This window comes from Lontra canadensis, unplaced genomic scaffold (assembly GCF_010015895.1).
Source record: "Lontra canadensis isolate GAN:19392208 unplaced genomic scaffold, GSC_riverotter_1.0 scaffold120, whole genome shotgun sequence".
Classification (NCBI taxonomy): domain Eukaryota; kingdom Metazoa; phylum Chordata; class Mammalia; order Carnivora; family Mustelidae; genus Lontra; species Lontra canadensis.
Genome location: NW_022631114.1, coordinates 378845 through 399873, shown reverse-complemented (window position 1 = coordinate 399873; position 21029 = coordinate 378845). Strand labels below are relative to the sequence as shown.

At 48.1% G+C, this 21029-nt stretch overlaps 1 protein-coding gene across 2 annotated transcripts; it reads right to left on the bottom strand.

Moving 5' to 3' along the window:
* Window positions 1–15388: 15388 nt before the first annotated feature.
* Window positions 15389–20959, bottom strand: IRF2BP2 (interferon regulatory factor 2 binding protein 2). Of its 2 annotated transcripts, none has more exons than XM_032841164.1 (2): window positions 19767–20959; window positions 15389–19133 (listed from the first exon to the last, which is right to left on the bottom strand). In XM_032841164.1, exons 1-2 carry the CDS (start codon window positions 20761–20763, stop codon window positions 18418–18420), a joined length of 1713 nt encoding a protein of 570 aa, XP_032697055.1. In that variant the 5' UTR covers window positions 20764–20959; the 3' UTR covers window positions 15389–18417. The 2 variants fall into 2 exon arrangements, with proteins under 2 accessions (XP_032697055.1, XP_032697054.1); XM_032841163.1 differs by having other exon boundaries at window positions 19719–20958.
* Between the last annotated feature and the right edge of the window lie 70 nt (window positions 20960–21029).

The window sequence follows — 21029 nt, the reverse complement described above, 5'->3', positions numbered from 1 at the left end:
CATCTTTTGCCAAGATAAGCCCTGCTCTAGTTAGCGGAAACGAGACATATTTGCAGCCTCGGAGTCATCTTCCACGCCCTTTTCTCGCCCCTGCCCGAAATCAGTTTGTCTCCAAACCTTATCAACAAATCTCTTTTAAATTCTCTCCTAGCTCCTTCTCCGCAGCCATCCCAGTCCAGTTCCACAGAAATAGCCAGTCCGTGCGAGACCTTAATTCTGGCGCCGCTGGTTCTTCCTTTCTCCATCAGTGTCCGGGCCAGAGCTGGCTTCCCCACCACTACCCCTGGACTCCAGGTGCCTCCCTGTGCTTGAGTCCCTGGGCCCTTGGAAGTCCCACCTTCCCCCATTCAGTCAAGCTTGATTCCCTATTATCCCTCAGTAATTAACCTGCAGTGACAAAAGTCACGGGTTTTTCTTCTTGATCCCAAAACACACCACGCTAATTTCTGCTCTGCCTGAGGTCCTCTTGCCTCCCCTCTGCTGTGCCTCCTCTTGGGTGTCCCTGGTGTCCATCTTCATCACGCAGCCCTCCTAGTCCCTTCCCCTCCCTGTCTGGCCTGTTCCCTTCTTGGAACTGCACACCCAGAGTGTGCACCACGCCCCTCCGCACTTGTTCGAATGCCATCTTAGAGCAGATCTATAATTCACTGTGCAGCGCTTGAAATTTCCAAATAGATTCTAAGTCCTTTGAGAATAGGGTCTGAATCTTATTTATCTTGTGTTTCTCACAGTCCCTGGGGATGGAAGAGCTTACAGAAGCTGGTGCTCAGGATTGATCTTTGCTGAGAAAAATTAGGAACGTGTTAATTAAAAAGTGGGCGACATGTCTTATTTGGGGGAAGAAAGGGCTTGCCATGGGGATTTTGTTGGCACTGGCTGCCGCTCCTACTTATTTTCATTTCTGCTTGTTCTCTTTCCTTCTCCTTCCCCTTTTCTTTCATGCTCATCAACTCTCTCACGGGCCAGTCGTTTCATGGTAGGCTACAAGGCTTCTAGATCCTAAAAAAATTATAACAATCTAAAATCCTCAGTGCCCTAATGTATAGATTGTATATGATAAACATTTGCCAAATGAATTCATTCATGAAGCTTCTGGTACCTCAAATCCACAAAATCCCATGCCACTGAAGCCACATACCTCCTTCTTTGGTCTTCACGCCTGAACACTGGCCTTGCAAGGTTTTAGTCTTAGAGCACTTATCTATTGCTCTGTCTTCTCCGTTTTCTCTTCTTCCTTCCACCTCTATTCTGTCCTATTCCATTTTCTGGTGTCCTCTTCAAAGTGATTATCTGGCTTTTAAAACACCCTCTTATTAAATAAAGTTCCATGATTATTCCTTATATTCATTGGAAATGATCACATTTGCTATAGCAAGAGATAATCCACAGAGATGGGTCAGTGGGAAATGGGCAATTTAGGAAATGACCTCTATATATCCTATTAAAAAATTCAATATGTTAATGGAAGATGAGATTGTTGATGCATTTGTTACGAGAATCTCTGAAGGTGGGGGCGCCTGCGTGGCTCAATCGTTTAAGCATCTGCCTTCGGCTCAGGTCATGATCCCAGGATCCTGGGATCGAGTTCCTGCTTCTCCCTCCCCCGCTCCCCCTGCTTGTGCTCTCTCTCTCTCTGTGTCAGATAAATAAATAAAATCTTAAAAGAAAAAAGGAATCTCCAAAGGTGATAAGTATATATTTCTAAAAATCACCTTGCCTTCTGGATTGAAGTTGCAGGGTCAACATGTGCGTGGTTACTGATCTCTAGCCTAAAGCACTCTGCGTTGACTCTGAACACCATCCAGCACCTATAAGCGGGAGGTCAGTGGAAGCTAAATAATAATGTCACGTGCCGGGATGCTGCATTTTATTGGATTGTGCTGCTCTCTGCCCCATCGGAACTATGGAACCTATGGGAGTGCCCCCTGAGAAACCTAGGTAGAATTCTGGAAGAGGAAATGAGAAATAGTCCATAGGATACATAGCTCCATGCAGAGACACTGCATGTTTTAAAGCTAATAATTTATGTTTTCTTTGCGATAGCAATTCCATATTTTATTTGGGATAGCAATCACCACAACTGATTCATAAAAGCAAAATTGCCTAATCAATGGACTAGAAATACAGTCACTGTGAATATAAATTCTTTCCTTTTCTAATGATCCCCAGCTAATCATTTCAGCTCTTCTGGCTCGTTTTCCTGATTAAACCAGGAGAATAAAGACAACAGGAACATGTGACTCCTACATTAGCAAACTAAGCATGAAGAATGAGAATGAACCTGTGGGTAAGCAAAGGGTTTGGTGGAATTTGTTTAATCCATTCCGTGGCACATCTTAACTAATATTCCCCCCCACTGGCAGGGCCCCTGAAAGGGTTACCCTGAAACGCTGAACACCAGTGGTAAAAGGAGATGGGATTTAGGGTTAGAAGTTCTGGATTTCAAAGGAGGCTTCACCCGGTAACGTCCAGCAAGGTGTGACTTTTCCTTGCCTCGGTTTTCTGTTCTGCAAAGGGGTTTCTGATGTTTTTGTTTTAAAGATCTGAGAGAAGCAAAAGGCCATGTAAATCACATGGTGTTGCATGAGTGTTCAGCAGCATAATTGTTTTTTTCTGCACAACTTAGAAAGCTGTGCCCGTTTCTGTAGGCAACACCCTCATCTGATTCCAGCAACGTTTTGTCCCTAGTGTGTCTCTCCCTAGCCTGGAATGAATGATATCCAGGCACAACTCTGCTAATTTTTTTCTTCTGAAATCTCAGGTCTATGCCGCTTCCTTCACCAACATTGGTACATAACCTGCTCAAGCAGTGGAAGATTCTCGTTGCCCAGTGGCTTATGGGAGTACCAAGTACACACGGCCAAGCTGGGCTGGCCAACACGCACGCCCCGTACACATGTATGAGGAGAACACTGCGCAAGAAGGATTGGTGGGCTTCTCAGCAAGGGTGCAGGCATGGTCCCTCCCTCGGCACTCTGTGAGACATGCCTGTGCCAGTAGTTACAGTGGCATCATGGTAGAGAGGGAAGTGGCACAGAGGGAGGAAGGAAAGAGGCATTTTAAAGCTTGTGAAGATATAAGTTCTGCCACTTCAGGTTTTGTTTTCTTTCATTTCATAAAAACAAACTATAGGGGCACCTGGGTGGCTCCATCGGTGAAGCATCTGACCTTTGATCTCAGCCCAGGTCTGGATCTCAGGGTTGTGAGTTCAAGCTCCAGGCTGGGCTCCAAGCTGGGTGTGGAGCCTACTTAAAAAAAGAAGAAGGAGAAGGAGAAGAAGGAGAAGGAGAAGAAGAAGGAGGAGGAGGAGGAGGAGGAGGAGGAGGAGGAGGAGGAGGAGGAGGAGGAGGAGGAGGAGGAGGAGGAGAAGGAGAAGAAAAGAAAGAAAAACTACAGATCAAAATCTCAGAGGCAGCCCCCTCACCTGGGCTGTCCCAACATGTCTTCAAGCCACCTCCTTCCTGCCTTCTCTGTCTGGGCCATGGCGTCCCTGTCAGCAGGCGTGAGTCACTCTCCTCCGCGGCCGATGGCGTCCCGCAGTTCCACCCCAGTCCTAGCGGTTGCAGAGAGGACTGTTCTGAGTTCAGTTCCGGTGATCGCCCCTTCGGTGGCAGAGAGGCGAACCCATCCAGAGCAGAGACGTACCCGTGGACCGGTCTACCAGCCTTTCCAGCCACCTCCCAGCCCCCGCCGTCCCTCCATGCTGGGCCAGCTCTGCCCTGACATCCAGGCAGGGACACCCTCCCTCCCAGGAGCTGTCCTCTCCTGGGCTAAGGGCTGATTCCTGTGACCCGCAGGCTGAGACACTCAGCCTCAGGGGTCACCACTCCCGTGGGCCGCAGTGTTGTGTGCGCTTGGACTGAATATGCCGCAGCTCGGCTTTGGCGGCTGAGGCGGAGCACGGAAGTTAGCTCCCGGCCTCCCACCCCTCAGCCGCTCGTTTTGCTGGGATTCTAGAAGGCCGTCAGGGCAAATCCCGCCCCCTGCCCTGGGATTGGATAGAGCGAGGTAGACCTAAGCCAATCAGAATAGACTATTCTCTTGGCCGCGTGACGACGTCAGGACCGAGCCCACCAGAGAGAAGCTCAATGCTCTTCCCCCCTCCCCTGTTCTGGAAGGGATGCTCCGCTCTCTTGCCTCTTGGATGTGAATAAAGAAGTGGGTCAACCATGCCACAATCTCAAGGGAAGCCTGCCTGAAGATAGCATCAACACAGGGAAGGCGGAGTCAAGACAGCCAGGGAGATGTGGTCTCAAACCTGCAGTAGGTCAAACTCAGAGCTGGCCTGCCCCTAAGTTTTTCAGTTCCAAGAGCCAATGAGCCCCCTTTATAGTCTGAGCCTATTTGAATAGGATCACTTGCAACTTTGCATTTGAAAGCATCACAACTGATAGAAGCATCATGATCTGGGGAGGCCTGAGGGGGACGAGAGGGAACTTAGAAAGTGGCCTCGTCAGTTAATTTTATGTGTCCCGTTGAGTAGGCCATGCCTACCCGTTGTTTGGACAAACACCAGTCTAAATGTTGCTTAAAGGTATGTTTTAGATGTAACAAACACTTCAATCAGTGGACTTTGAGTAAAGCAGATTGCCCTCGGTCATGTGGGTGGGCCTCGTCTAATCAGTTGAAGGCCCCAAGAGCCAAGACTGAGGTTTCCTGAAGAAGAGGGAATTCTCCTCAGGACTGCAATGTGGAAACCCTGCCGGATTTTCCAGCCTACGGATTTCAGACTCCAGACTGCAGCGTGAGCCCTTCCATGGAATTCCAGCCTGCCACATAATCTGCTTGAGTCAACTTATTAAAAATCTCTCTATCTCTCTGTCTATATCTATCTATATAAAATATACATCACAGAACAGGAGAGATACACATACATATGTATGTGCCGATGTGTGTCTGTTTCTCTGAAGAACGCTGATCAATATGATGGCATAAGACATGTCCACTAAGATAGGACAAGCTCTAGTTCAACTTATTTGGTGGCAAAGTCTTTGGGAGATGATGGCAGGGAGCATTAATCTCTGAGATTCTCAAGCACCACCTCACAAGAGGTTGTCACCATGGAGCCCAGAGTATCAACAGGTGAGCACGGCCTAATGACAGGGAACCTGGGGTAGAAAGCCATCCCCGAGGAGATCTTGGGAAAGAAACCAGGCAAGCATCAGAGACCTTACCATGCACTGGGGCTTAAGGTAGACTTCCAGCCCTAGAGGGGGCCTAGAGGCCAGGACAACCAAGAAGCACCTGACGCTATGACCAAGGGAGAGCCCAGGCTGTGGACTTGGGCAGCATGGCCAAGAAAGTGAGGGAATAGTTTCGAGCTATGACTGAGAAGCCATGGAGCCATCTAGAAGCCTTCTCCAGGGGCAGCGGTGCTAGGACAGGGCAGGGAAGGAGACTCAGGGAATCACATGGGAGCTCAATGGCACAAGGTGACCCTGGGATGAGAGAGGTACTCCCAAGTCCTTCATCATGCCTGGACTGGCCTAGGGATGGAGGCAGATGTGAGCCTTCTTGGTGGGACATAGGAGCACAGGGCAGAGGGGTTTCAGTGCAGTGCCCTTGTTCCCCCCACCCCCTGTAGAGTGACCATGTCTTCCCAAATGTCCATGGTGACCTAGAAATACATTCACTGTGGCCCAGGGAGAACAAAACAGTGAGACACTAGCTCCCATATTAGCAATCCCACATGCAATTATTAGTGCTCATTGAAATAAGACCCTCTTGGTTTTACACACTCCCTTTACCACACCTTATATAGTAGCAAGGGGAACTCCAGGCTCTTGTCAGATGTGCCCAAAGGAAGAAGCCTCTTTGGGGATCTGTTTTCAGACTTCTTGGTCTCTTGTGGCCTTCCTATGGGGACTGGCCTCTCCGGTAGCCTATCCCTAGGTTCTCCCAGCCTTGTGGGGAGGAAGTCTGCAGTTTTTCCTGGTGCCTGTGGCCTCCTGTCCCCCACTTTGGAGCCCATGGCAAACCCAAGCATAACATTTCCTCAAGGCTGAGTAGAAACGGGACCCCAGGTCTTGTAATTGGCACCAAAGTCAACTCCCAGGCAAAGCTGTGTCCTTAGGATGAGCTTGAGATTTGAGGGAACAGTATTGGTCAATACTTCACAGACGACCAGAGAAAAGCTGTCCAGAAGCTGGTCTCTGTCTTGATATTTTTGTGAGTTATCTGTAAGGGGAAGTGGGTCCCTAACTTCATGTAAGATAAAGCTTCTAGAGGTGGAGAAATATCAGGGTGAGCAGTACAAGTCGGTCTTTTTACACGATCCTGGAGCCTACAGTACTTTGTCACACTTTTGACTCTAGACCTAATGCCATAGGGATTTGCATTTCCTCCCTGCCCATGGTGCGCTTCGTGACACATACATTCAGTTAATTTAGATACAACTGGCCTTCGCCTTTGCTGCCAGAGACAGACAGACCAGAACTGGACACCCTCAGGCCTCTCCACATCAGTCTCTCTCCAGTTCCTGGAACCTGATCGCCTTCCTTTGTCCTCTCCCCCAGGGCCAAGAATGGGCCACAGATCCCCACGTTGGGGCTGGGTGGAGGAGAGCCATGGAAACTGGTGACTGAAGCCGGAAGGGACAAATGGCTGGAAATGCATTCCCACTGCAGGCAGTGGGGGAAGATTCTGTGCAGTGGGGTTTTGAGGGGTGCGATTTAATGGCATTTCAAGAAGGCCTATCAGAGGGATCCTGTCCACAGAGGGCCCGTGGGGAAGCCCTGAGTAGTGAGATCTCAGGTGTTGGGGGAGAGAAGAGAAGATGATGGGGGTCGGGGTACATCACCCTTCTAACTCGGACTCTGGTGTGTTTTGTGGGCATATGCCCCTGACCTTTTCTGCCCAGTTTTGCTACCCTGAGTCTGTCTGCGTGGACCCTCTTGCCTGGCTGATCAGTTTCTGTAGATCCCTGTGCTTGCTTAACCATCCCACGATCCATCCCACTGAGCTGAGCCCTCTTCCTTCTCCCGGTCCCTTCTGGCAAGGCCTGCCCTGTGGCTGGCCTTGCTCAATTTCCTCCTCCATGCAGTCCTCCTGGTCCTCTCCAGCCGAATGACCGTGTTTCCGCTGAATCTTCCCAATACATTTTTATGACTCTTCTCTTATTGTTTACTATTTTGCACCACACGTCCCTCATAAGAGACTAAATTTATGGCTTTAACAAATATTTACTGAGAACATTCACACACCACGCACTATGATGCCACAGGGAAAGCTTTGCCCTGCCTTCTGGGGTTTACATTCTAAGGCATCCAGGGGTTGGGGTGCGGTGGGGGGACAAAAAGTTATAAAGCAACAGATGTATTCAGTGTCTGATGGGGAACAGTGCCAAGGGGAAGAACTGAAGAGGGAATCGGGGGGATAGGGTGGGATGTGCTAAGCTGAATAATGACCCCCCAAAAGATATATGTGTCCTAACATCCTGAACCTGCATATATGGGATGTTACTGGGTTAAGAGAATTTACTTTGATTAAGTTAAGCATTTTGGGATGACTAGAGTATCCTGAACTACTCAGCTGAGCCCCATGTAATTCTAAGGGTCTTTGTAAGAGGAGGTAGGAGGCAACGTGAGGACAGAAGCAAAAGGGCAGAGTGGTGGCCCAAAGGGGTCATGAGCTGGGGAATGCGGGCAGCCTCTAGGAGCTGGAAAGGGCAAGGAGACAGGTCGTCTCCCAAAGTCTCCAGAAAGAACCAACCCTGTCAGCATCTTCAATGTAGTCTTCCAACATCCAGAACTCTAAGATAGTAATTGTGTGTTGTTTGAAGGCACTACGTTTGTGGTGAGTTGTTACAGCAGCAGCAGGAACACTGAGCGGAGACCCGAAGGGAATGAGCAACTGAGCTATGCCTACATTTTGAAGACATTCCAAACCGAGAAGAGCAAACGCAAAGGCCCTGAGGCCGGAAGCAGTGAAGACGGTGTGGCTAAAGTGGAGGAAACAAGGATCCGAGCCAGGCCCGAGTGGTAGCACGGGCTCGTGGAAGACCCTACATTTGACTCTAAATGAGATAGAAAAATATTGCAGGGGTGTGAGTGAAGGAAAGACAAGATCGGGCCAATCTTCTTAAGGTTGTTTTTTTTTCCGGCTGCCAAATTGAAAATGGACTGCAGAGAAGAAGGGCAGGAGTTGGGAGAACAGTTCAGAAACTCCTGTGTTGCTTCAGACAAGAGATGATGACAGTTTCAACCGGGTGGCAAGAGGTGATCAGATCCAGGATTACATTTTTTGAAGGTAGAGCCAAGAGGATTTGCTGAGATTGGATGGAAGGTGTGTGAGAAAAACTGAAGTAAACAGCCTTGCGAGATCTGTGACCCAAGCAACTGGAAGGACAGCCACTGAGTAGGAGAAAAAGGCCTGAGAGAAGGGGATTGGGGGAGGGGGGCTGGATGTGCAGGACTCAGGACAGGAGAGCAAGGGCAGAGGTATTTGGAGTCGGCACATAAATATTATTTTGAAACAAATTATTTTGATTCTGGACAAGATTACCGAGAGTAAGGGGACAGAGAGAAAAACCATCTAAGGACTGAGCCCAGGGCACTCCATCCAGCGACGTGAGTCAGTGAGCTGGGGGAAGGAAGAAAGGGGTTTCTGGAAGCCAACTTGAAGACACCATTTCAAAATAACTCTCGAACTCCAACACAAAGCCCAGCATGGCGGGGTGATGTGCCCAAATTCACCAAGCCCCTCATACATGCTGGCTCCCAAGGTATGCACGTTCTAGACCCCTGTCATTCGATTCCCGCAACAACTCTATGAGGTAAATAATATCCTTAACCCATTTCACAGATAATTAAATTGAGGTCAGAGGGTTAAACGCTAAGGTTAGGAAGAGGCAGAGCCAGGGTTGAAGCTCGAGAGCTCCGACCCGACTCAGTCCATTGAAGCCCCCAGCCTGTCCACAAACACACACACGAAGGACCCCTGGCTCAGTCTGGTCGTGGCTGACAATCTGCTCAGGCAACGTGTGTCATCGAGACTTGAGTGAGTTCCTTCCAGGACCACAAATATGTGGTGTCATGAGCTCCAGAGGTCTACCTATGGAGATAAAGACCCATGTGCAGAGAAGTGTGATTTACAAGAAAATGAAATGCTTTTTTACACATCTGACATTTTTAGCAAGGTCAAAATTCAGGGAAGGATTGTTTTTCATCCGAAATGGATTGATTGTTTTAAAAACCATGATAGGCTTAAATGTATCCTCAATCAACCCCCCTCCCACCTCCGACCTGCCACCACGTGGCCAATACCACCCCTGCCTTTAGAGCCATCCATGTACTTGGGTTAGTGGTTTATGGTGGTTTTTGGAAACTGGCCCTTCAGTAAATGAGTCAGCGCCTAGAAAGTTAAGAAAAGCGTTCATTTCCTTCATCTGTGCTCTGTATTTTTATTTTATTTCCAATAGAACGGTACATCCCCCAAGGGAATGACACCTTCAGGAATCATTTGCTGCTACACTTTACACTGGGTGGGTGTCCTAGGTACCAGACTCTAGCCAGAAAGACGATGCATCTTCTATAATGACAGCAGGGGGAGCCCCTTCTCTCCAGTGTTTCATGACTGTTTGCTAGTTCCCCCTTTGATACAATAACCAAGAATCTATATTTTCAGTGGTACACATTCACCGCGCCCAAGTTCTAGTGGGTATCACATACATCCAGTGCTTTCTCAGGTCTGGCTCACAGATGAAAAACCAAACAGCCATCATGGAGATAGCCCAGTCTGACCCCTTTGCCCCTACAACGTTAAGTACATGGCAATTAAAAAAATAATAATAATAATTGCAAATAGAAGCACCAAACTTCATTGAATTACCTGAAATGGCCACACAAAGCCCAAGAACATCTGAAGATTTTCTGACCTCTACTCCGGTGTTGTGTATCTGGTACAGAATTGGACAGTCCTGAGGCCTGTTCTCATAAAGCCTCTCTCAGCATAATTCCCTCTCAAAGATCTTCGTGAAGGAGCCGAGCAGGAGACTCGAGTGTCACCGTGTCGAGAGCAACAGTCACAGGAAAAGAGCAAGAATAGCTTCCTAGGAACTGAGCGGCAACCTGAGAAGCCTCCTGAGTTCCTCGATAAAATATATGAGGAGTGGGCTATTTTGTTGGAATTCATCACAAGCTTCTCAAATGTTTTTGTGCCTGATGTCTGGAAAGAAATATACATCAGTGAAGGAAGTGTTTTGCTGGACTTGTGTCTAGGTATTCTCAAGCCTGGAGCACAGCTTTATTTATTATTTCTTCGTCTCCTTCTCCTCCTCCCCCTCCCCCTCCTCCCCCTCCTCCCCCTCCTCCCCCTCCTCCTCCTCCTCCTCTTCTTCTTCTTTTTAGCTTCCCATCCATCTACTACTTTTAAACAATGACTAAAATTATCATACAGCGCTTAGTCCACAGTGAGGTTCCTTGCCCCCGCCCCCCCCCCACCAAGGCTGGTAACAAATGGCATTTCGGTGTCATTTTTTAAAAGGATGGGGGCCATGCTTGTATATATTTTTTGAGATGCTCCTGCAGAGTATTAGATTTAATAATTAACAACGATGATGAGAGAAAAATTTCTTTGGTGTTGTTCTAATTGAAAGAAGGGTTTCTCTGTAAAAAGGCAACTCCCTTTTAGGCAGTCAGCTGTGAACAGTACTTTGACTCTGCAGCACGCATATGGGCATGTCCCGAGGTCTGCTTAATAAACACGTTTTTATGGACACGCACCGTGCATCGGTGTGCTTTCGCCGAAGACAGATGCCCCTTAAATGCGAGTGTTTACTCCACCAGTACGGAACATTTGCCTTATTATAGCCACAGTCTTAGAGGGAAACAAAAGGCAGCATCATGATTTCCAAAAAGGGAGTGACATTTGGGGCAGCTCTTGTCATGTGCCCTCCTCAACTTAGAAAATCCACCCAGGACAGCCGGCAGCGCGTCAGGGACCCTCGCAGTCGCAGCCAAAGCTCCTGCTGACGCGCGGGGGATCTTTTCTGGGCAGCCAACGGCTCGCCACGCCCCTGAGTGGCTGGCACGCCGCGTGCTCGCCGCGCCCCGCAGGAGCCAGACCTTTACTTTATTTGGTTCACGACGCGGTAACCGGTCCAGAGCGCGCGGCCGGGGACGCACGCGGGCGGGGGCGCGCGCGCACGGTCCTCGCGGGCGCGCGGGCACGTGGCCGGGGCGCGCGGCCGAGGCTGCTCGCTAATTATAGCCGCGCAGCTAGCGCGCTGGCGGGTCTGGTCCGGGTGCTGCCGCCGCCCGCGTGGAGTCCCGCCGCGCGGCCCCACGTGCGCAGAGCGGGGCGCGGGGAGAAGGCGCTGCGACGGCGGCCCCGGCACCAGTTCTGGGATAAATAAACACGGGCGCGGCGTGAGTCAGGGCGCCGCGCTGCAAACCGCACTGGGTCTCCTCGAGGCGCGGGCCCGACGCAGGCCGCTGGAGAGCGGGGAGCCTCCTCCCCTTTCCTTCCCCTCCAGTAAACAGGGCTTGGCAGCACGGGTGGCTGTTTTCTTCCTTTTCAGAAACGCCGCTGTGAGCCGTGATAAAAAGTTAAAAAAAAAAAAAAAAAAAAGGAAAAGCTGCCATTTGACGATGTTGACCCGGCCCCCGTGTTTCCCAATGGCCTCTTGATCTGTAGGAAGATACTGAGGTCTGGCGGCCCCTTTCATGCGTGACCGTGGCCTGCTGTGCCTAATGAGTTTCTTGTGTGCAAGCACTTTGGACCTCGGACTGCGTCCCCATGTCACAGTCCTCCCGAGGTTCCAGGCGGAAGTTCTAGAGAGACCCAGTCTTCCACGTGAGAATTTAGCCCTCGCCGGACTTCCCAGACTCCTGCAAGGAAACTGACGCGTGAACTTTCCTCCATCCGGGCCCTTCATCACGCAAGCTGACATCCCTCCCGATTCGTGGAAGGGTCTTCAAGCTCCCAGAGAGCTGGGGCCTAGGCTCCCAGCTGTTCAAAGCCTAGAGTCATGTGCCTGCTTCCTAGGTGTCAAGCAATCACGGCGACAACCCATATGGTGCTTATTCAGAGACCAGTATTCTAAAACTTCTTTAATGACTGTGACCTTCCTGTGAAATTCTGATTTCAGTTGTGTATGGGGCACAATAAATCTTTATCTTTTATCACCGAAAAAAAGTTAATGGAATGGCTGTTTGGAGGCAGAAATAAAAATGGAGGTAAGGAGGCTTTTAGACTGTTTCTGTTTGGCAGCTCAGGCATAGTCTTCTCAGGCTTTGGAGAACACGGGAGGCCCCCAGCCAAGTCTGTGTGCAACAAACAAAATGCTGATTTATTCAGACCCAGGCCATCCCTACTCCTATGTTTCACTTCTCCGCAGAAGAACTCTTACTGGCGTGGTTGATATTTTTAAAATCAAACAGTAAACGAAGGCAAAGGCTCAGTAATCTGAAGCTCTTTTAAGAAGCTCTTACTATACATTAAACTTACTCTTAATGAACTCTTACTATACATTAAAATAAATTTAGGTCCTGAGTTCTGATGAAGTGCTTCTGGACTTATTTTCCCTGGCAATATAAATAGCCACCTACAGAGCTCAAATTATTGGATTCCAACTGTCAGGGGCAAGAGATTTTCCAAAAGGCAGAGAAATAGGCAATGACCCAAATATTTATCTGCTAAAGTTGCTGTCTAAGTACCTACGCAGCAAAACGTGACTCTATGGTTGAGCATGATGCCTGTCCCCTCATGGGCATCCAGATGTTAACTGGTGATAGTGATAGGGAGAATGAAATAGTCACTGCTAAGTGGTTAGGTGTGGGATCCACAGATTATATAACACAGTTTATTTTCCTCCAAATGCAAAGCATATTTAGAAATATTCAAATGGGGCATTATTAATCTGTATAGGATGTCTTATTTCACATCAAGGGCTTCTGCTGAATTGCCGGAGGAGGCTGTTCGGTTATGCAATCCAACTTCTAAAGTCCATTCAAAGGGCGAGATCAACCAGTGCATTGAAGCTTCCAGTTTAAACCAGGAATTCTGTAGTCTCTTATCCAGACCTTGTCTGACCCAAAAGAAAATCACCTCCTAGAGGATTTTCATGGCTGACTTTGTGATGAATTTGACATGCACTCTAGACTCGTTCTACGAAGACTTTTGAGTTTTAAAGGGCTACGTTTTTTTTCAAAGCAGTATTTAAGTCTGCATAATAGAAGAAACTGTTTATACCATTCTGATAGGGTTGTTCTATTAAGGAGACTTTACTCAATTGTTCCTTAGACTCAAAATAAAAGAATAGCTTTAGGATCCCATGTCTACGTGATTCTAGAAATGATTTTGCCCACGGCATACGTTTTTGCCCCAGAATATCTTTTCTGTAGCTTGTATGGGTTGGTTTATGCCACTTAGTGCCATACAGAAGCACACAATATTCTGTGATAAAGATCAGTGTCAATGTAGATTTTGATTCTAAGATTTAAAAAAAAATTTTTTAAATAAATGATATCTCAAATTAAAAAAGGAAAGGTTTTTAAAATCAACCATGTGAAATTGTATCGACATACTGAAGGAGCAGGTAACAACAGACTAATGGGTTAAAACAAAGTTCACTGTTAAATTAGGTACGAATTAGTTAATGGTAAATAGGGATAGTATGGATATCGCTAATTATGGTTTTATCTGGGGATTAACAGAGAAATAAATCCACAGATAATCCATAAATCCAGTCACTTTCTACCTTCTGACCTCTGAATTTACAAATTGACTTCTTGTGTATTTGTGTGCCTTTTAAATTACTATCAGGACTCATAACTGAAGGAAAATGCAGGTAGTCAACAGGAACAGCAACAAAGCCTCTAGATTATTAATAATCTGGGAAGCTATGCCATAATTTCTATTTGATTGTAATCAATACTGTTGCTGTCAGAGGCCTAACGGTTGGCACTGAAGGAGTTAAACAGCATCCCCCACGCCTCTCATTTCTAGAACCCCAGATGATGAAGTAGGTAAATATGTATTCCATTCATTGGTGCCTCTGACCTTGGTCTGTGACAGAGGAAAGGCGTGTCTTCTCACACTGTTCCCTACGAAGAGAAGGCAAGCAAATGAGGGTGACTCAGGACTTCTAGTGGCCTACACACGACTGAACATTTTTCTGAATGATTCCACGTACACACTTTGGAATCAGGAAGAGAAACATTTTACTCTTCACTAACCAAATAAAACCATCTATAAATCATATGCAAAACTTTGTGTAACGAGGGACTTAAGTCTAGGAATTAAAAGGAGTTCTGTATTTTCCCTTTAACTTTTTCCCTCCTTTGGGGAATAAACAAAGACATCTGCCACATCAAGAGTCTGGTTTGTTTGTTTAACTGGAAACTGAATGCAATCATTAAAGTTTACTTTGGGAGGAGCTTTTGAAATTTTAAAAATGAGTTCTGCAAGCTGCAGTCTTTTAAATTTTACTAAAAATAAAATTTAGCATTTTTAATTAAAAAAAAAAGTTCAACATTTCTTTTAACCTGATTACTAAATGAAACATCTTGTTGTGTATTATAAGCTATAATTAAGTTATTAAGAATACAGTTTCCTGAAAACTGCTTTAAGCAGGCTAATAAAAAAAATTATTGACACACACATAGTGATGGGTCCCCCAAGTTCCCAGACCACCCCTACTGAAAATATGTTTGGCTACACATTGACAGTTGCTAATTTAAAACACATAGTCAGTTTTGTGTGCACCCTATCCTCAAACTCTTTGTCAGGTTCACAACTTCCTTTCCTAGGAGTCTGCCAAGCCATTGATCAATAAAATGAAAAGGCTGCAAACATCTAGGAACTGTCTTCCCATGTCTTGCAAATGGGTCTTGGTGCTTCCCACCTCTTATCTCTTATTTATAAATTCAGATTTCAGGACGTCAATAAACCTCACACCTGGCTTTTGCTCTGACTTTATTACACAGCTTTCCAAAAGGTAGGCTGTTTTCCCCCTCTTTTGTCTTCAGTGAATTTCCCACAGCCCATCATGGCTGTTTCGTTCCAGAGCTTTCCAGAGAGGAACTCCAGGTCTCGACAGCCTTTCTAGTGTTGTCAGGATCTTTTCCTTCCAGTCTATGATTGCAGAGTGGCTGGCGGTACAGCAAGTTGAAAAATAAACAAGTGCTTTGGGGCTGTACTTTGTTCAGCTCTTCTCTTTATCTGTTTCCCTTATCCAGTTGCCCTTTCCCCGTTCCCTAGCACTTTTCCACCCCCCTACCATCGGTTGCCTTGTTGTTCTGGGTCTTTTATCTCCTGTTCTTCTCCTGCAGTTCCAGTCAAACCCCAACCCCAAACCCACACATCCTTTGGTCACATCGCCATTAGTGATTAAAACAATAGCCATTCTGAGCTTACTTTAAAAAATTAAAAAAGGCCTCAGAAAATGTTCAGTGCTCCCAATTTTATTTTTATTTAATGCTAAAAGTTAAAGAAAAAAAAGGTACTGTAAATCTGACACATGACAGAATGCAGGTGATTTTTCCATAGCGTGATTTTAAAATATAATAATGTTGGTATCTGAGATTACACTCACTTCAGCTGACATGAGTTTCATCATATATAGAAAAAGTATCACCTTCAACTTAAAAAAAAAGTAAAGGTTAAAAGGTGGCACACTTTAAAAATACTTGGTGGCCAAGGAAAGGTATATAATAAAAGTTGTAAACCATGTGTACGTTCTCATAACTTTTAATGTGAGGCCACATGAAAGACAGTACATCTGTTAAATTCTATAAATGTTAAAGCAAAAAAGGGAAAGCTTCAACACCCCATCCCCTAATATTTTGAGTATTAAAAGCACAGCTGAAATATTTAGGATCTGAAATCGGATACTGCCCATGTACAGTAAGTAGCTCTCTGACATTTTTATCCAGCTGTGGAGGATGTCTGCACTGCCATCAGGTACAACAAAAGATCAAACCCATGCCCTAGCGTTAACTTTTTAACTTAAGAGAATGCCAGAAAAATAACCCGGATCAACATTTTACAGCTGCAAGCCTTCCACGAAGGCCACCCAAGGGCCAGGCGGCCTCATGCAGACCTTAGTTTTTAATGGGAGTAACCTCAACACACAGCCCTTTAAAGCTATTCCTGTTCTCCCCCGCTCCCTAAACACCAGCACAGAGAAACCATAGGTTGTCTTTTCCACAGCTGGATAGACTTATTCAAAACAGCAGGATGGTTCTTTACTAATCTTTTTTAGAAAGCTTATCTGTATTGAGACTGCAAAGCATACAGATAGCTACCATGAATTAGGTCAAATGACTGATCAACTTGTAAAATCTATGAGGTCAAATTCCAGTTTATAATAAAGTGCTTAGATACACATTTATACAACAAACCATAATAGTTGAATTCTTTACACATGTCTTTATGGGCATGTAAAATTGACTCTGTGTTTCTGCATGTGTGCATTTACATAAGAGAAACCAGTCTGATCTGAGTCATAGATGCGCCAATTAAAAAAAAAAAAGTGTAACAACAAACTGGTTAATCATGCAAGTCTGTTTGTAATATAACAATGACCGGTAACATGAATTTGCACAGCATTAATAATAGGTGCCCTCATTAAAAACACTACAACAAAAATACTGTATTTGGTGCAGTATCTGATTTTCAAGTGTTAATAAACGGACCATTAAAAAGTATTTGAGCAATTTAAAAAAGACAAAAACGTAACTAAAAAAGACTCCAAAGAGGGTAACAATCTCTATCTTCAAATTAAAATAGAAGCTGGGTCATAAACGATACACGTAAGTTGTAGTAGACCTTGAAGCCATGATTCAGCCTAATTATAGGGCCAAGTTACAAACACCTGAACATAAAAGGATTTAAAATAGTGTTCCTGTCAATGTTAAATCGTAACAGCACAAAAGAAAAACCAGTATCACTGTGAGACAACTATTTCTAATAACAGATGATTTATTGGTTTAAAAAAATCATTTTACTGATGCAAAATAGTAATCAAAAGAAATTAGTTTACAAAAGGTTTCTAAGAATAGTTTGAGAGGTGGGGCCTGCCTATTATTAAAACCCTTTCTTTAATTTTCACTAGTTTATCATTTTTTTTTTCCAGAGGAACAGTATTATTCACTTGGTATTTCAAACACACGTAAGAAGGAAATTACAGGTTTCCTCCACCCCCATCTGGGCTGTCACTGATATGCCCACGGGCAGTCCCGGCAGCACCACGCGCTGTTACTGTCATTGTACCATACTGTATTTAGCACTCACTAGAAACAGGGGGTAGGTGATAGTACCAACAGCAATAGCACTACAGGTAAATGATAAAAAACAAAACAAAACGAAACACAAAACAGAAATGAAACCAATCCCACAATCTCCAAGTTCACCTGAACTGTAACTTCTCTTGCGACTCTTTTCAAAGGAAACGACACCACCACCACCAAACAGAGCTCTGGGGTATTTAAAAAGACAAGGTGACGCTGCGGAGCTGGGCTCTGCTCAAAGACAGCAGTGCCATCTTGCACACGCCACCATCCATCATCACCGCCCTTCAGTCACTGAATTGTGTATTATGTAACCAACGAGCATGCAGCGTTGTAATCTTACAACTGATCACGTGGGCAGTGAACAGTGGTCAACTTTGCCTTTCAAAAAAAAAAAGAAAAATCCCCCCCCTTCCCCAAAACCACACAGTCCAAAAAAATCTCTCAGCAGCAACTCTCAGGCAGTCATCACTATCCCAACAACTGAACTTTAAGAACAAAACAGAGAAAGACTCAAAATCTGTTTTCCTGCTACTCTGAGAGGACAATGTTTTGGGGTAAACTTGGTGACATTTCTCAGTGGCATGCTGCCCACTTCACAACAGTGCCCCCTTCGCTCATTCCATTTCCTTCTCCACCAACTGGCCTCCGGCCTGAGAGAGGGGCCAGCAGTAAGGAATAACAGACAGTAAGGCAATCTTACAATGTCAGAAAATGTATTTGGCTTTTTTTTTTCTTTTTAAAATAAGTGCATACAAATACAGCTAAAAGCATTTCGGATTTGCCAAGTGCTCTAAAAAAGCAGCGCAAGTCACAGCCTACATTGAACGGTAACTGTCACCAGGATAATAAAGCACAAAGATATGCTAATAACATTAACAAAAGAAGAAAATGCCTTTATAAGTACATACCTTTTGTCGTCAAAAAAAATATAGAAACACAATGTATTCAAAAAAATCAAAATTATACAGCCATGTTTATGAAGTCTACATTTCCCTTGTCTTGGATATATATATATATATGTATATATATATATATGTGTGTGTGTGTGTGTGTGAGAGTGTGTGTGTGTGTGTGTGTATATATATATATATATATATATATATATATATATATATGGAGATATATACACAATTCAAGCAGTTTTAGTTAAGGGTAATCATTGGGTTTTTCTGAAACCGGAAAGTCACGAGTCTCTCTCTTTTTTCACTTTCACATCTCCAGCAAGGATGGTTGCAATTTCCCCTTGCATAAAGGCCCAGGGGACATTGGAGCCCACAAGAGGGCATTTTTCCCCACTGGGACAATAGACCTCTCCACTAGCTCCCTGCTGTTTGATGCTTTGTCTGGAGCAAGGGAAGCAGAACTTGTGCGAAGGGACAGACGGGCACTGCACAAAGTGGGTGTCCTCCAGCCGCTCGTGGCAGAGGGTGCAGCATAGAGGGGCGCTGGCTGCCAGAGAAGAGTCTGGGAGGCTGGCAGGATGCACTGGCTCCAGTCCTCCTGTGCTGCCGGCCCCCTGGCCCCCCACCTCTCTGGGGCCTAGCCTTCTTTGGTTCATAGAGGACGGAGAGGGTGGACTGCTGCTATTCCTCCTGGTAGTGGAGTGAACCTGGTTGGCATCTTTCGAGGCATGACTGCCCCCTGCATTGTCTGCTACTAAGATCAGGGCTGCCATGGGCGACTGGCCGTTCTGAGCCGCTTCAGGCGGTGTGGTCCGGTTGGAATGAGGTGAGGCAGTGGGTGGTGGTGGAGACACAAAAGAGGATGTAGGAGTAATGGGGATCTTGAGCCCTTCTGTGGGTGTGGACAGCCATGGCTGTGCCTCTCCATTGATCTTAGGGGGCCCAACTTCACCTTCTGGTTCTGGAGAAGGCTTTCTTTTTCTTGCTGTTCTTGCAACTGGCAGGGGGGAGAAAAGAAAAGGGAAAAAACAAAAACAAAATAAACGGATGTGCACCGAAAAGGACGGTTCTTTTACTAACACAAAACCCGCTAAAGAATTTCTGTTCTCTCAAACCCTGTACAGAAAATCTCACATGAATTTCCAGTGCACGTGCAACTCACAACAGTTAAGACTCAAGGGGCTCTGGGGCAGGATTTTAAAAGGCCACAGAACACAGCACCTATGCAACGGCCTGTTTCTACACAAGCATGCATGTACCCAGGCTGAACTGTGCACACGATCGCCAACATCCCCCAACAGGTTAAAAGGTGGCTGGTGCCCTCACGCTCCCATCCAAGAATGTGCTGGGAAAGGAAAACCCTGTGTCAGTGCCTATCAGCCCAGTCTGACTCATCTCTGTTGTGCTGCTTCAGCACAGGAACACGTTGCCACTAAGCACTGGTTCCGCCTCAGGCAGATCAGGAAGTTGGGTGTTTGTTGTTTCTGGGCTGGGATAGAACGGTGAATGGAAAGAACACCCCCTCCTCTGCTCTGCGCCCCCCTTTCTCCCCTAGGTCCCCTCGCTCCACAGCCGCCCCTACCTGCTTTAGACCCGTTGGCCCCGTTGGCCTCGAAACCCAACAACCTGCCTGCAGTCAGGGCCGGCTCCTTCTTAAACTTGCTCTCGAAGGGCCCCGAGTGGCCGTGCTGGTGCAGCGCCAGCAGCGTGTCTCGCACGGTCTTGGGCCGGTTGACCCAGTCCTGCTCTCCGGGCCCGCGGCCTTTGCTCGCGCCCTCGGCGCCCAGCTCGGCGGCGCCGGCCGCGGTGGCCAGGCTGTCGGCCGCGCCGCGATGTGAGGGCGGAGGCGCCTGCTTCTCCTTGGCCGCCGCCTCGCGCTGCTCGTGCTCCACGGCCGCGCTGCTGGACACGGACGCCGGCCGCTTGTGCGAGCTCAGTTCGGCGGGCTGCGCTGAGCCCAGGCCTGCGGCCGCGGCCCCGGACACCGCGGCCAGCGAGGCGGCGGCGCGGCCGCTGAGGCCAAGCGCGGCGGGGAGCGGCGTGGCCGAGCCGTTCATGAGCGGCACCAGGGTGGGCGGCACGGCGTGCCCGCGCCGCGGGTTCGGGCTCTGGCGGTTCAGCTCCGGGGGCTCCTCCAGCTTGGAGAAGCCGTTGGGCACCAGGATGCCGTTCACGGGCGGCGGCTGCGGCGTCGGCGGCTGGGCCAGGCCCGCGGCCGGGCGGCTGCCGCCAAAGTCGGAGCCGAGGCGCGGGGGCCGCTCGGCGGCGGCCGCCAGGGGGTAGCGCTCCAGGGCCTGCGGGGCGCGCGGGGCGGCCTCGGGGCCGCCGTGGCCCAGCTGCTGCTGCTGCAAGAGGATGTCCTTGGCCGAGAGCGGCGGCGGCTTGGCGGCGGCGGGGGTCGCGGCGCCGGGCGGGGAGCGGCCCTCCGGGAAGCAGCCGTGCGCCCGCTTGAGCTGCCGCGCCGTCTCGATGACGAACTCGACGCGATCGGCGCCCTCGTAGTTGACGCAGCCGCGGCACACGGGCTCGGTGAAGTCCCAGATCATGGCCCAGGGCATGCGGGGCAAGTCACACAGGTAGCACGACTGCCGCCGGGACGCGGCCGCCACCGCCACCGCCGCGGCCATGTCCGAGGAGCCCGCGGCGCTGGAGGTGGAGGAGGAGGAGGAGGCGGAGGAGGAGGGGGCGCCGCCGCTCCCCGCCGGCACCACGCGCGCCCTCCTCCCCCCCCAACCCCGCGTCCCCCCCACCAGCGGCGGCGGCGGCCGCAGAGGCGGCGGCGGCGGCGGCAAAGCCCGCGAAGGCTCGGCGCCCGCGCAGCGCCCCCGGGGCACGAGGGGCGGCGGGCGCGGGGCGAGGGGCTGCAGCCGCGGCAGCACGTCCCCCCGGCCGG